At 30.9% G+C, this 15,843-nt stretch overlaps 1 protein-coding gene across 3 annotated transcripts in view; it reads left to right on the top strand.

The window, feature by feature from the left end:
• LOC118201690 (follistatin-related protein 5-like) overlaps positions 1 to 15,843 on the top strand; it is a 747,967-nt gene that overhangs the window by 705,680 nt on the left and 26,444 nt on the right. For 2 of the 3 annotated variants that reach the window (XM_085815354.1, XM_085815356.1), the window contains 3 exons: positions 195 to 410; positions 8,509 to 8,675; positions 11,916 to 12,042. In XM_085815354.1, the coding sequence (XP_085671480.1) occupies positions 195 to 410; positions 8,509 to 8,675; positions 11,916 to 12,042 (510 nt within the window). The remainder of the gene's footprint in view (positions 1 to 194; positions 411 to 8,508; positions 8,676 to 11,915; positions 12,043 to 15,843) is intronic. The other variant, XM_085815355.1, reaches the window with a different exon arrangement.

Genomic DNA, 15,843 nt, shown 5'->3' with positions numbered 1-15,843 from the left:
TGAATCATTTAGCAAACTTATTCTAACTTAGCTCAATAAAAGTCTGAAAGTCTTTGAAACACAGAAATTTTATATCTGAGACATAAATAAAGAAATCAATCTAAAACATTTTTTGCTGAACTTGCAATTGAAAATACTTTCGAGTACTGATTTATTCATAATTTATTTACGTTTCATATTTTTTGAATTTCTAGGCAACGAGTACTTGGTGAGCATCATGTTTTCTCATTATGATCAGAATAACAATGGTCAGCTGGAAGCGGAAGAGCTATGGCAAGCTGCCGAACGGGATCACTTAGGTCAACTTTCTACTTCCTGCATTTTAGCAGACATGTTGCTGTTTGATGATGTGGATAAAGATGGAAAACTGAACATAAACGAGTTTTACTTGGCTTTTAGTAAGTTATACAGTAAGTTGGCGTCGTTCCTTGGCTTGCGTGGCTGCCTTTTCTCCGAACTTCCCAGCTATATTGTAAATGCTATGCATATATGTGCTAGCCTTCTTTTTATCTTCTTTGTATATGCGCTTGCCTTCTTTATACACTCCCTAGCTTCCACGCTTATTTAAAGTATCAATCATAGCCATTATAAATTATTCCTAACAACTAAACGTATACAGTTACTTTTTTTACAAATTTTTCTAAACTAGGCATAGGGATAATAAAAAAATTATATCTAATATTAGCGTTATTTTAAATCTTATTCTGTGCAATATGCACATTTCTCAGTCACTTAAAATGGGTCTGATGCATTTTAACTTTCTTCATCTATAATTAAAGCGAGATATGAACTATATTGATTTCCATTCAGTCTTTGATATCAACTTCTTTTTATTTAAAAAATTACAGTTTGTAAGAAACTTCTTCGAAAAAAAAAAAAAAAAAAAAACATTCAGTCATTCAAAATCAAATTTGTTTAGTACGTAGAGCAAATGCAAATATAGAAGGAAGCATAATTACGTGTTTTTATTAGAAATAAAGAGTATGCACAAATTTCTTTTTTATATGATGCTGTCTACTAATAGTATATGTGAAAACCAATTAACTGCATTCTTATCAAACATGCAAAATTTTTATTATAATAGAATAGCATAGAGTTTATGGCCCCTTATATACAAATTTCACTGAAGCAAAATCATCAGACATTATTTTTTGTATCGGTAAAGTGACTGAGATGTGTTATATAGTGATGAGTAATTGAGCCTTTTTAAATTTATAGGGTAACATTTGAGGAATAGCAGTTTGTATTAGTACATACTGTTGCCGTGCATAGATTTCTTTAGCATAACTAATCATTTCGCTGTGCATATTTTAATAGCTAGTAATAATCTTTCTTTATTGATGTGTTTAAGATACGAATAAATATGAAAAAAGAAGTATGGTTAATGAAAATACAGTGGTACCTTGGTATACGTCCGCTTTTGGCATACGTCTTGTTTGGAAGTTAACTGTTGTGTTCGACATACGATATTTGTTTAGAATACGACTCGAAGAGTCACGATTCCGCGCATTACACTTGTTTGCCTCTTTCGAGAAAACGCTACGAATACTCATGAAAGTCAGTACGCCTCAGTGAATAACCCGCGATATAACTCTAAATTTTCAAGTGATTTTATTTTTATTTATTTATTTATTTATTTATTTTTTTTTTTTAATTTTTTTTTTTGCGTAATGTTTTTCTAAATTCATTAACAAAGAGTTTTAAGAAAGCTAACTCGAAGACTCAAACAGCGAAGAAAATTGTTAGAAAGAAAGTGATAAAAAAAGAGAAAGAGAAAGTGAAAAAAAAGAGATTGTTAGAAAGTATGAAGATGGCTTCCATAACCAGGACTTGGCTATTGCATACCGTACGCCTATCACCTGTATGTCTGTGACTGTGAAAAACAAAGATGCCATAAAATCAGCTAACGTTAAAATGATATATATATATCATTTTAATGATATATATATATCATTTTATATCGATTACAAAACAAAGATCAGAGACGTTAGAGGAATGTTGAAAATTGCCTGGGTAGTCTATATTTTGAAGTACCCCTTGAATTATCGCCAAGTTTTTTTTTCATTTATGGTAACCTGAGTATTTTAGAGCGTATGTTTGGGAAACCCTATGATGACGTGATTGGTTGGACCCTATCATGAAGTGATTGGTTGTAATCCGTGTTGGCCCTGATTTTTGTAGTTGGGATAGCATTTCTCAGTTATTGAAATTTAAGGATCCGGAGCTCATATAAGCATTGTCGAAGGTATGTAGGGTGTAATAAAAAGGGATTTTCGAAATAAATGCCACCGATAGTCCGGCACTACGGATGATAGTTTTTATTCTTACTTTTGTGAATTTATGCTGCGACGTCAGTTTGTATATTCTAGTTCAGATAATTTTAAATAGTTTTTGAATAACAACAATAGGATTTTGCATGAACAAATTAATTTTCCCTTTATTTTTTATTGAAAACGTTCGTTTGATAGACGTCCAGTCTGGTACGTGTCCAATGATCTGGAGCGGATTAATGACATATACCGAGAGGCTACAGTGTATTCCTTTAGCCAGACACGAAAATGTGTCCAACAGATTTTTTATTGCACGTATAAAGAAATTCTGAATTAAATATTTTTCTATCTGTTTAAACGCCATTGTTGGTACAAAAACTAATATTTATACAGTGGCTTTTATCAGACTATCAGTACATAATCTAACCAAACGCTGTCTTACTTAATATAATGCAAGAGTAAATTACTCTGGTTAATCGACTAATTAATTACTGAAAAGTATTCGAGGTTAATCTACCACCACAGAACGATTAGCTCTTTGATGACGCAAAGAGTGTACGTGCTTAATAGAATTATTTCTAGATTAATAAATTTCATTCAGTTCTAAATTAGCCTATTAAACTAAGTTCTGTACCTTTAAAATCTCCCGTAATTAACGTTCCTGGATAATTAAACAAGCACTTAAGAACTTTCAAACAGAGAAAAATTAAATATATTAATTCTAAATTATTATAAATCTTCTAGTTTGCTATCAATGGCAGATACTTTTTTGATTATCTTTCATATTTTATGGGAATTATGTATTTTGTATAAAACATTGACTTTAAATAGGTTCATGTTTCATGCATTATGAATTTTGACTTCATGATATCTGTTCCGAAAAGTTATTTCAAAAGGCATTGAATATTTTAATGTTGATATGTTTTTTATTTGGTCTAAAAATCATTAGCTAAATGATAGTTACTAGCGAAATAATAAAGCTATATTAATTATTAGGTAATTATAGAGATATGCTATACATTGATATCCAAATATTAAAGGCTTAAATGCATTTTCAATAGAAATATTTTATTTCAGAAAAGGAGCAATCATGTTTAAATATTCATATTGCATTTTAAAGAAAGAACGTTTAACAGAAACGTAAACATATTATGTAGCAGATGTTTCTTTCTAATAGAAACAAAAACGAATTCAATAAAAAATACAAGAACCATATTTTATTCACAAGCAGAAAAGAAACAGAGGAGGACAAAATGGGAAATGATGACCAAAGGAAAACTTTAATATATTACGTGTTCATCCCTAGCTTATAATGATTGATATCACATGATTTTACATGATTGATACCACATGAACTTTAACAAGATTAACCAGAGCATTTTGTGGAAGGCTTCATTAATCTTGTTTCTACACAGCAGTTAGCATTCGATGGCCATATACAGTCTGCACTGATATCTTTCAAGAGCCTAAAACCGTGCATATTCTGGGGTATTTAGGTCGAAGGAATGGACAAACTGAACTGTCTTCTATTCATTTGCTTTCAAGCTGGTCATCGTTTTGAAGCTAATCGGCATGGGATAATCAAGCAAAGGGGGCCCACCAGCGGCCGAGCGGTAAAGTCGCTGAACACTGGTAGTTCGATCCGAGGTTCGAATCCCGCGAACGGGCTGGCTGCATGGGCGTTTTCGTGGTTTTCCCCATGTGTAACGTGTATACGAGCCAGTTCCCTTAGAAAGTCCTCCACGAAAGGCATCCCTCCCCTTAGGCAGATAGCCCTAGTGTGCTTTGCCATAATTAAATACACCACACCATAATCAAGCAAAGGCTATCTTCGACAAAGATAAATGAAATTTCAAAAGAGCTACAACATTTTTTGTACAAATAATATCCTGTTAATGACTTTACGTTCCACCTGCTAGAAATAGCTTTATTCGTTATACAAGGACAGCTTCACTCCATCAACTCTATATCGATCAACTCTAGACGCGTTTCCAGCAAACAAATCAGGGCGATGTTCACGCTACAAAAGATGTCCCTGAATGTGATCATGCGGATATCGTTATCGAATAGCCGAAGTCCCTCCCGTTTGTACACGAAAACATGTAAAATACATTACTTATTGGCATCAACATTTCGTTTAATATTATTAAAGCATTACCGAATAACTTTTTAAATGAAGTAATGTCGCCAGAGAACGTCGAGATAGATTATAAAAATTGCCAAGTGTCGGAAAAATGTGGCCAAAAGGTTGTTTTCGATTTTAATCAACCATTTAAAATTAGGCAAAAAAGCAACCATAGTTTGCTTTAGATTTTGAATAAATCTATCGATTTTGAGGATGGTCGGATAGATGTCCCTCTTTTTCAGGAGCAAAAAACTTTCTGCAGAAACTTTTCCTCCTGATCCTTAAAAAAATAAAACAAATTCTCTCCAAAACACCTACCCCAAACTAAAGAAGCTTTTTAAAACTAATTTTAAATTTTACATTTGCATATTCTCTTCCAAAGGAAAGGAAGGAAAGTAAAGGATGGATGTCCTCTGATCGTTAAGATCAGGGTAGGGCACTTGATCAAGTAATTTGAAGGCATGTCATGAACAGTTCATTAATGTATTATTGCGTAAAGAATTTATGAACCTTGATGAACAGTTTTATTTAAATTTTTCGAGTAAAATTTCTGTGAAAATAATTATTTATACGTTTCTTGTAGTTTTATTAAAATAGTTAAATTTCATTGCTGTTCTGAAGGATAATTTTTCTCAACGTTTAATGTTATCATTTGATTAATCTAACCAAAATAGCCATGGACAAAAGTAATCTCATTAAGCGGCTCCTACTGTATATGTACTGCTGGTTAGATTTAAACGACAGACAGGAAATATATTGATCTTTTGGCCATTGGTCCAGCTGGAATATCTGTGATACAAACTTTAACTACTACTAGATTTGTAAGCTAGGTATTGGAGCATAGTATAAAAGCTTTTGGACTTGAAATCGGCCTAAGCAATTCATTCGGACAGCTTAGTATAATTTACGAATAATATATATTACGAATAATATAGCGTAGTGATTAAAATATTACATTACGGGGAAAATACCTTTCAGAATGCAGCAACATACTCAACATACGAATACTGTTTGGCAGATAATATGGATCCCCACACCAGTTAATAATCATTATCCTTGATAAGGTGAATTCAAGTTTTTTTAAACACTCTATTATACGATAAGCAATAAATAATCTAATATAGTATTTATTTATTCTTTAACTTAGCAAATTGATACCCTCAAATCAGTTACTTTTGCATTTATTTTGTTCAAAAATTTAAAAATTGATGCATTTCATTTTAGACCAAAAGCTTCTTGTATTTCAAATGGTATGCTCTTGTTTTTGTTTTGAATATTCCTTTGGCATGGCAACTCTGACAAAATGATCCTAAAAATAAATTTGCATGCAGCCTTTTGTTCAAATGTCTGTCGTTGTCAGTTTCTGTATTTATTGTAGCTGTGTTTTTGATTTATAGTGTATAATATTATCATGTGTGCATTTTTATTTTAATTTAAATGTCCATACAATAATCACTGGTCCTCTAATCACTGGTGACATGTGAGTATTGAAATTGTTATTCTAACGCACATATTTCACAGTATGCGCACAGTTAAATTGATAATATTAGGGAAAATTTATTACCTTTGATCACTTAGAGTTTACATGATTTCAAAATCAACGTAAGATAATTTTGCTTCAGCCATCACTAAAAAAAGAATTTAGAACCTTTTTCATCGTGTGTAGCAGCGCAAGATGATGAAAAATTTCAGATCTTAGTGTAAATACACCGCGTCTACAAAAGTCTTTACCTGGCCTACAATTTCGCAGCAGTTCGCGGTAGATATATAAAAATGTTTTAAATGATGCAAATATTCATGCTTTTGCGATTTCCAATTAAAATATCAATCTCGAAAAAGTTACGAAATATAATTTTTCATGAGATTTTACGGGTTCGTATACTTACATTTAGGAACTTTTTATACTTGTTATAAAAAATATGATACAGAATGTTTGAGTTCCTTACTTTTGAAATTGATTAAGTTATTTGATTTCAAAATTTGTGATTTTTGGCATCTTTTTTAATTGCTATGAATGACTGGTAGATAAATAAATAAAAATAATTCGAGGTTGATTTTTCCCCTTTAAATGACAGTCATTGAAATTGTTTTATTATTTACTAGTGTGTAACATTCTATGATTTATAATTTGTTATAACTGATATGTTAAATGAATTTTCCCGCAACGAATTTATTTCGAATATTTTATTCGAATTTCAAGTTTTCGAACTCTAATTATATGTTATTAGTTATTACTAATAACATATATATTACTAATAACATATATATCACTAATAACATATATATCACTACTAACATATATATTACTAATAACATATATATCACTAATAACATATATATTACTAATAACATACTTTAGAATGCACTTTTGCTACTTTAGAATTATGAAAAAAAATCATTAAACTAGAAATATTTTAATTTATGCAAATAATGTTAAGAGTTAGCTATTTTCCAATACTGAAATCTGTCAGCGTTTCCCAGAGTACGAATTTTATAAGAATCTCTGAATGAGATCTCGTTTTTGAAAACATTACATTGGAAATACTTTCCAGCTGAAGTTCATAGAAATACATTTCATTTAATCTGTTAACGTTAGAAACCATTTTCTAAACTCATATTTTATTTTTAGCTACGTACAAATGCTCTTCAATTTGTGTACGACCCCTCAATATGATATTCGACTTTGAAATGAAATATTTGGGTTATTTTTTGTCGTATGGAAGTGACACGTTTTGTATTTTATTTCTGCAATGAGTATAACATATTCATAAACATAAGTAAAGTATAAAAAAGGGAAGCGTATAAAATGTATAAAAAAGTTAAATAAAGTTAGATTAGTTTATTATAATTCTGTGACTAGAAATATATGTCCGTGACTAACGATTGCGAAAACAGAGGCTGGATAAGGACTTTTGTGGCCATTGTGTATATACTATATATATAATATTTACAAATGTAATAAATGAAATTCTGTTATTTTAAGTTTAAAGCTTATTCTAAAGTTAAAGGTATTTTCTTTCCTAATAAAACTTTTTTTTTCTTTTCTCAATGTTAAGTTTTCAGGGTTTTTTCTAACTAAATAAAACTTTGGTTGTTAATTACTTTATTAAAACTTTTTGATAGTTATTTCATTTGATAATGTGCAATTTTATGTTTTGGTAAGTTCCGTTAAGATTTATGTTATCGCCCATTTCTTATCATTACTTACTGTTGCGCCAATTTAACGTATTAATAGCAAATTAATATATTTTTAGATTTTATGCAAAAATCTCTGTTAATAATTAAAAAGATTTACCTCTATCATTTCATAAATTTCGACAAAAATTTACTAAGAATAAAATTCAAAATTAAACTTAGGTTTATTACGGATGATAAAAATGTATTAACTGATATTCAAATATGAGATTAATTTGATATTTTAATTGAAAATAATAAAACCAGAACTAAAATAACCTCTTATTTTTTCCCCTCAAAACGTGCCTGATACATTGTTCCTTTAGGTTGATTAAACCATTTATGGATGTTTTATCAGCCTCCAGAATCATACAATTTTCAGATAAATGTAAGGAAATGTGTCTAAATATATTGCTTCAATTTATGGCTAGGCAGAGCCTTATAAAGAGTTGCGCAGCTACATTTGGGCATATAAAATTTATTTCTTCTTTACTTGCAATAAATGGAGACTATTTTTATTTTGCCCATTGATAATGTCATTTTTCTCGCACAAAAATAGATAAATACTCTATGCAGCAATACTATTTTATGATAAATGCTCTATAAACAAAAAAGTCCGGTTTTCCACTGATAATAATAATTTTGAATAAGCCTTCATACTAATTAACTAAAAATTAAAATACATTTAGAATCAGAATTCTTAATATGCTAGTAACTGCAATTATGTTACGTGTGATATAAAAGAGATTTTAATTTTACATTTTCAGATTAAATTATGAACATTTTACGTTTGATTCCAAATAAAGTTCGTTAATATAAAGTATTCACCATAATTAAAAACATATGTTTACGTTATATGTTTTTCGTAAAGCATTGACATTCTTCATGAAATATTCTAGTTTAGTAGCTTAAACTGAAGAAAGTATTTCATCTGCACAGGTGTATCCGTCGTATCCTTAGACAAGGCTCTGGAAGTCAATCACGTTACAGCACGAGTAGGAGATAATGTAGAAGTTAAATGCGATGTGACTGGAACACCTCCTCCACCTATTATTTGGAGAAGAAATGATATGGACCTCTCTGTGCTCAATGACGAGGAAATAAAGGTGAGGTTGCCTTACGCATTATAAATCGGTAATTATGAGAGGAACTGGTGATCAGTGTCCAAAAGTACTTCGGAGAGAGAATTTTGATAGAGCACGTAAATGGCGAATGGTGTAAAGGCACATAGTTATGAATGAAATAAAAATTAATTCATATTTTATTTAAACTGAAATATGCATTAAGAATTAAAGGAACTTGGGATCCCATAATCGATAAAATTACCTATTAATAATTTGTGGAACTTTATTTAATTTACTTAACAGTTATTTTATGCTGAAGTAATTTTACTGTCACTCTTGCTTTCAACTCACACTTTCTTGACAAAATATAAATAATCTGCATTGCGTGTATTCAAATGAAGTAGAAAGAAGTTATTATTTAAAGGAATGTTTTGTAATGGGAATCCAGAGTATATTCTACCTGACTGAAGGCTACGTTGCTATCCTTAATTTCCTAGTGATTCAATTTCTGTGGCGTTAAATGCTTTTTGCCAACAGGCTTATTTATGCCGACTTTAGAGTCAGCCTGCGCGGTAATTAACCTGTGATACCGTTAGGCTAAATTTAACTTTATTTAATTTTAAGTTAGTCGTTATGTTTTGAGTTAAGCCCACAGTGTTGGCTTTTGTAAGCACAAGTTGGTGCCGTCTATGAAAGTTATTTAATAAAGGGTTCTTTACACCCTTCTCCTGACCTTGTCGAACCTTAAGACTTAGCGATAATTCTATAAGTAGTCTTTTAACGTTTATTTCAGTTTATAATAGCAAAATACTCAAGGAACAGGAAAAAGTTTGATAGCATTTTAAATTTTACACCCTCTTCAGTGTTCATTTTCTTTCACTTCCTAAGTGTTGCAGTTTTTTGTTAAAACTCTTTGTGTAAGAAGAGAAACATAATTAGTTGGGACCGCTACTATCAGTAAAATCGTCATGTTTAATCTGACTGACTTGAAATAATAAAAAAAGTGAAAAAAAAAATGCTTTTTTTAAACTCAATTTAGTAAATATTTCTGTGTATATTATCATTAGACATTAAAATTTAGGAAAATTTAGGTATTAAAAAAGTAAAATAAATAATTTTTTACCTTAGCTTTGTTTTGTTTTCCTCTATATGCTCAGTTTTATTCGAGCAACTCAGTCCTACACAAATTAAAATTAGTAGTAATACTGAAGTCAAAAATACCTCTTTTAAAAAGTTTGTAAAATTGTTTTCTCTTGACTTTTAAGACCTATTTACCAATAAAATTAGAACAACGGAAGATTTTGTTATGATAAATAGAGCTGGAAATAATGCTATCAGAGCTCGAAAGCAAGCAAACGCCTTATTCAAATTTCTGATTGCCCATCTTATTTCTTCCTTGCACAAAAAAAGGTCCATTTTGACTCTTCCAAATCAATTTGTCTATTTTTGTGTGATGTCTGTACGTACGAACTGAATGGAGTCCGAAACTTGTAAAATGGATTTATATATATATATATATAGATAAAAAATAAAAATCGTAGAAAGCTCGCCTGATAGATATAGATAGATAGATATGTTGTATGATCTTAAATCCATTTAGTGCGAATACAAGTTATTACTACTTGCGCAATTCCTGCAAAGTTAGTTAATAATAATTTATTTCCTAAACAGTATTGATTAATTGATTATATTATCTCCTAAGTTTAATTAAAGTAGAATTATTTTAAAAGTATGAATCCATACTGGTAAGTTATATTTTGAAAGATGTTTAGGAAATAAATTATTATTAACTAACTTTGAAGCAATTGCGCAAGTAGTAATAACTTGTATTCGCACTAAATGGATTTAAGATCGTACAACATTTGATATGCTAAATAGCAGCTATTAGCGCTATTTATCTCTTACCTAATGTACCCACTTTATATATTATCTCCATTCTTTTTTAAGTTTTAAAGTTCTTATACAAAAGCTTTACTGTATTGAAGGTTAGCAGCCTCCTTACTTTTATATCTTGCTAGTTTAACTCATACATTTTGCTTTCAAATTACTTCAAAACATCTTTCAAAATATAACTTACCAGTATGGATTCACACTTTTAAAATAATTCTACTTTAATTAAACTTAGGAGATAATATAATCAATTAATCAATACTGTTTAGGAATTAAACTATATATATAGATAGATATGTTTCGCAAAACTCAAGAAAGAATTAGCCGTACAATGTTGAAATTTTGTATATCGCACTGCTATAACAACTAGTTGAGCACCTCTCATTTTTATTGAATCGGCAATTCCAAAAGTATATATATATATTCGAAAATGTTTTGTTTTATATCTCATCTTCAAGGAACAGAAATTTAAGTAAAGCGATGAATAATTGCAATACGTTTTAGTCCGTATTTTAAGTATAAGTTATTTAGATTTCTATTGTAGTAAAAAATTAAAAAAACTGCAAATAAATAATATTTTGAACTGTAAAAATTCTAAAAAGTAAAATTAAAAAGTGAAATTAAAAGTACTGAAAAGGTAGCTATTGTCATTGACCGTAGATGCCTTTTTTCCAAATAAGGATAAAATTAGTAATTTTGCTAGAGTTAAATCATAAGCTATGAACATAAAAATATATAACCCCCCTTACCAGACTTAAAAAGTCCTAACCCCGCCTTTATTTTAGTAAACATTCGTCGTAGACATTTAATTCTAATTACAGAATTATTTTAAATGACAAAAATAGTCATGTTGCAATTTCAAATTTTATCAAATAACGAAATAAAATTTTCAATGCAATCTTCTGGTTCGTATACTTATACTTGGGAATGTTTTGTACGAGTTATGAAAAAATGCAAATATAAGAAGTTTGAATCTTGCACGACAAAAAGTGGCTGGGGTTTTTGATTTCAAAATCTGACATTTTTTATTTAGTTTTCAACTTGCCTTGAGAGATAGAGTAATTACGTTAGAAGAATTCGATAAATTAAATTTAAATTAAATGCAGCAAAAAATGTGTATAATTTAACAGGCGTACAAAGAAATCATGTGGTATCCACATGAGATTTTTTTCCTCGTGTAATATTCTTTTTCAGCAAGCTACTAATTGTAGATTAATGTAATTATTCATTGCAATGTAAGGCACGATGCAAGATAATTTGATTATACACAGATAATAATAAACTGTACGGAGAACTAAGTATCATAAAAGGCCGAATTCCCAAATGTAACTATATTTTATATTTAAAAAATTAAAAGTTCCATGTTCATTTTTTATATATCTTGATTTGCAGGTTTCCCAAGTATTTGTGGATGGATCCTTATATTTGACGAATGTACAACTGGTGCACGCAGGAAATTATACATGCCACGCTCAAAGGAATAAAGACATTACACAGACACATGTGTTACATGTTCAAAGTAAGTTAAATAAGCAGTCATGGCTTATGTTTTATTGAATCACATTAAATCAAACCAGTAGTTACTTTATGAGTTTTGCATCACTACGGAGTAATATAAAAGTGACATATATCAAATTTTTAAAGATATGGAAACTACAAAGAAAAGTACACAAATAAAGGTAATACAATCATACCAACTAAAATTATTGCGTTGTGAGAGCAAACTGAACCCAGTAAATTAGATAATATGGTCCGATGTCTTAAAGTTAATTAAAATTAAAACAGAGAAGTTTGTAAATGTATACCATATTAAGTTTATTGTTAGTAACATGATTGAAATACAAGTACATTTTAGGCAATTGGGTGAACAATATTATCCGAAGAAATAATATGGAAAAACATACCTTTAAAATTATTTAAATTTCACAAATTCGAGGAAAGGCCCCCCCCCTCATATAAAATCTGAACATCGATATTCTTGTTACAACTGTCAGGTCGTCAGCGGCATACATATTTAAGACAGGAAGGATAGCTATAAAAAGCAAAGAAAGGTGAGTGATGAAATTAAATGGAGGCAACTGTGTCGGAAGTCAGGCTGTCCTCCGTCCTGCCGCTTCCTTCCGGCAGGTTCCCGTACTTCTCGTTCCGAATGGCCATTCTTATTTCAGAAAAGACAACAATTTGATTCAAGCACTCCATCCTTCACAGAGGGAGGTTTTCAAACGTAGTAGGTCTCCGTCTACCCTAAGAAGCTCTCGCTCTCCGCCCTGGACAGCAATTCCATGTTCCTTTGCATTTAGGACAATAGCACAAAAATTTTTTCCGCTTGCTGGTTCTATCGTAGGTCTCTGTCTCGCGCTCCGAAGCTCTCGCTGTGTTGAGATACTAAGTTAGTTTTTACAGGGTTTATACTAAATTAAACAGTACTTCCCTGTATCTTGAGAGAAATCCCAAAGGAACATGACAGTTGGGTCTTGCAGCAGGAAAACATCATAAGAAAGCTGAAAAGAGAAAAGAAGAGTTAGCTGATGTGCCGCCCTCTGTTGGCGGTCACGGTAGTCAGATGAAAACTGAAGCTGAGGAGGTAGAAAGCCGGGATCAGAAACTGGTGATTCAGGAGGCTACGCTGGTGGAAGTGAGCAAGGCCGTGACCTCAAGGCACGCTGATATGTTCAGGCTGGTCACGTGGGAGGTCACCCTCCCGGAACCTGACCCTAGTTGATACTGCTTGAGTTGCAGGTACAGCGATGAAAAGATGAGCATTTCTTAAGTTGATTGTAGAAAAGTGAATTAATTCTCTTCGGCAAACTTCATAAAATACATTGCTGCTCGAAAGCCTGCGCAGAGCTTTTCTGATGGGGTTTTGGGGTTTTCGCCTTGCGGATACTATCCAAAAGTCCAACAATATTACTCAGGAAATTTCTAATCTTGGGAGTCTTTTAGCCATGACATGGCTTTATCAACTTCTTTTGGGATTTCGGAGAATTTCTTCTTTACTTTACTTTACTTTTCGCTAAATAGCTGCTTACGGGCTTTCTTATCTTCATCAGTTTCTGCATTTGGGAGATGCGGGAAGTCCTCAGGTACCTTCTGGAATTTAGCTGTCTTTCTCGGGGCGGGTTTCTGTTCAAATTGATTTTTATAAAATGAACATTCTTTGTAACAACTAACGTGATTTTCTTTGCAGAAAATGCACGTAGGCTTTTCTTCTTTATACGCTCTGTTGATCTACGCAGCAATCCCTTTTCTTCATTTGCGTGGACTTTGAACATGTCGAGGATTATTATTTAAATAATTTTTGATATAAAATATAATGCAAACCATCTGTGGACATTCATGAGAAAAACGAGTTCTCCAAAAGCAATTTCAAATGATTTTGCTGATAATTAAATCCAGAATTAAGTTTTTATAATTAAAGTTTAAGATATTTTTTGTAAAAGTCAGTTTAAGATAAAGTAAGAAAATATACACACATTATAAAATTTGTAGGAAATAATAATAAATTACCTTAGTCCAATCGTTGGTCACCGAAAGTTAAATCATGAGCCAGTATGTGGACCACGAATTGGTGATTTTTAGTCTAAATATAAAAAATATGGTACCAGCTGCCCTCGTGTTACAAATGTCTCTGCGCATTACAAGCACAGTTGCATGTTGACATTGTCAAATCCACTAACCACAGAAATAAATACAGAAATATTGCAGGAAAGCTGCGAGAAGCCTAAAATATTTTTTTCCTTTTAATAGGATTTTTGATTTTCTGGCGCTCTTGATTCACATATTTCGAGCTATGACTGGTTATAATAAAAATATTCTACTTCTGATATATGAAGTTTCATTCATACGCTCACTAAACTTCATCAAATTTTCTTTGTATGTGCTATGATTTACTTGCATATTAATCTGTTAACTCCTAATTTTGAGTATTGATATTTATAATTATCAGTACATTGGTATGGTGCTTGGTGCAAGCTAATGAAAGCATCGTTCAAAAAATATCGGTGTCTTGAAGTACAATAGATATCGCTTAGTGTGATCGCAATGAATGGTACCATGCGAATACTGTTATCAAATTACCAGTGGCCCGTCAGTTTGCATACGAAACTACGGAAAATGCAAGTAAGGTCAAAATAAACTTTAAAAATTGCGAAATGGCTAAAATATTTTATCATCAAAGTGTTTTAATTTCATTTAAATTTATTTTAAACAACCATTTAAAATTAGGCAAGGAAGTAATTTTTGGTTTAACTTGCCGTAGACTTTTAATAAGTCTAAATAATTGATTTCGAGAACAATCAGACATAGGTCTCTCTTCTTCAGATAGAAGAAGATGACAGAATATCTGCCACCAGCTTTCTGAAATTATTCCAAGCATAAATACTGCTATTAAAAACGCCTTCCGAGAATTAAAATTAGGGTACAACTTTGGTCAAATAGTTATCAAAATATTATGAAACGGTTCATATATTTATAAACCGTCTTATAATGCATTTTCCTAATGAAAATGCTGTCAAATTAACTACATATATGTTTCTAGTCACATTTGTATTAAATTAACTAAGTTCAACTGTCATTTTGGGAGATATTTTTAAAGCTTAATGCTTTCTTTTGGCTAATGTTATCAAAATAGTTGTGAATAAACGCGATCAAATTAAGCCGTGGATATTTTGTAAAAAACAGACACAGCATGCAATGTATGCTATTCATTTCATCGTTAATGAAAACATAATAGGCATTTCTAAAGCAAACAACATAAATAATGACAATAATAACGGCAAAATATATTCCTTGTGAATTTGGCTTGTAACTGTGAAAGAAATGTTGCTTTAATACAGTGTAGTTCCATAACTCAGCTGTTATACTTTTGTCTTAAAATTTTTATTTTCTTCTTTAGCCTTGCTATCGTATTTCCAAATCATCTTGTAATCGATAAGATGCTTGGTTAAGTTTCTTTCATGAAGCAAACCGCACTCAGTCTTTTGGCAGCTGATCTTCCAGAAGAAAAGCACGAATTTTCTCATGAAACTTGTACAGCCGCTTATCTCACTGTTTGTATCCTAAGATTGTTTGCAAATTTATTTATTTCTATTCTTTCGTTTAGATGACCGTTTTCACCTACCTCTTATCTCTCCAGAAGATATACAAATAAATTCAGTAATTTTAAAATTTATTTTCGAAACAGAAATTTAGAAGGTTGTAATGTGCATCAGCAATTAAGCATGATGAATTTCTAAAACTTCTTATATGTAACAAGTTACACTAATTATTAGGTTGCTATCTTTGAGTGGTATTAAGAATTTATTATGACTAAAATTATTGT

Source organism: Stegodyphus dumicola, chromosome 4 (assembly GCF_044657685.1).
Source record: "Stegodyphus dumicola isolate Sdum_Otavi_A_Nest chromosome 4, ASM4465768v1".
Taxonomy (NCBI): domain Eukaryota; kingdom Metazoa; phylum Arthropoda; class Arachnida; order Araneae; family Eresidae; genus Stegodyphus; species Stegodyphus dumicola.
This window is presented reverse-complemented; position numbering and strand designations above follow the sequence as displayed.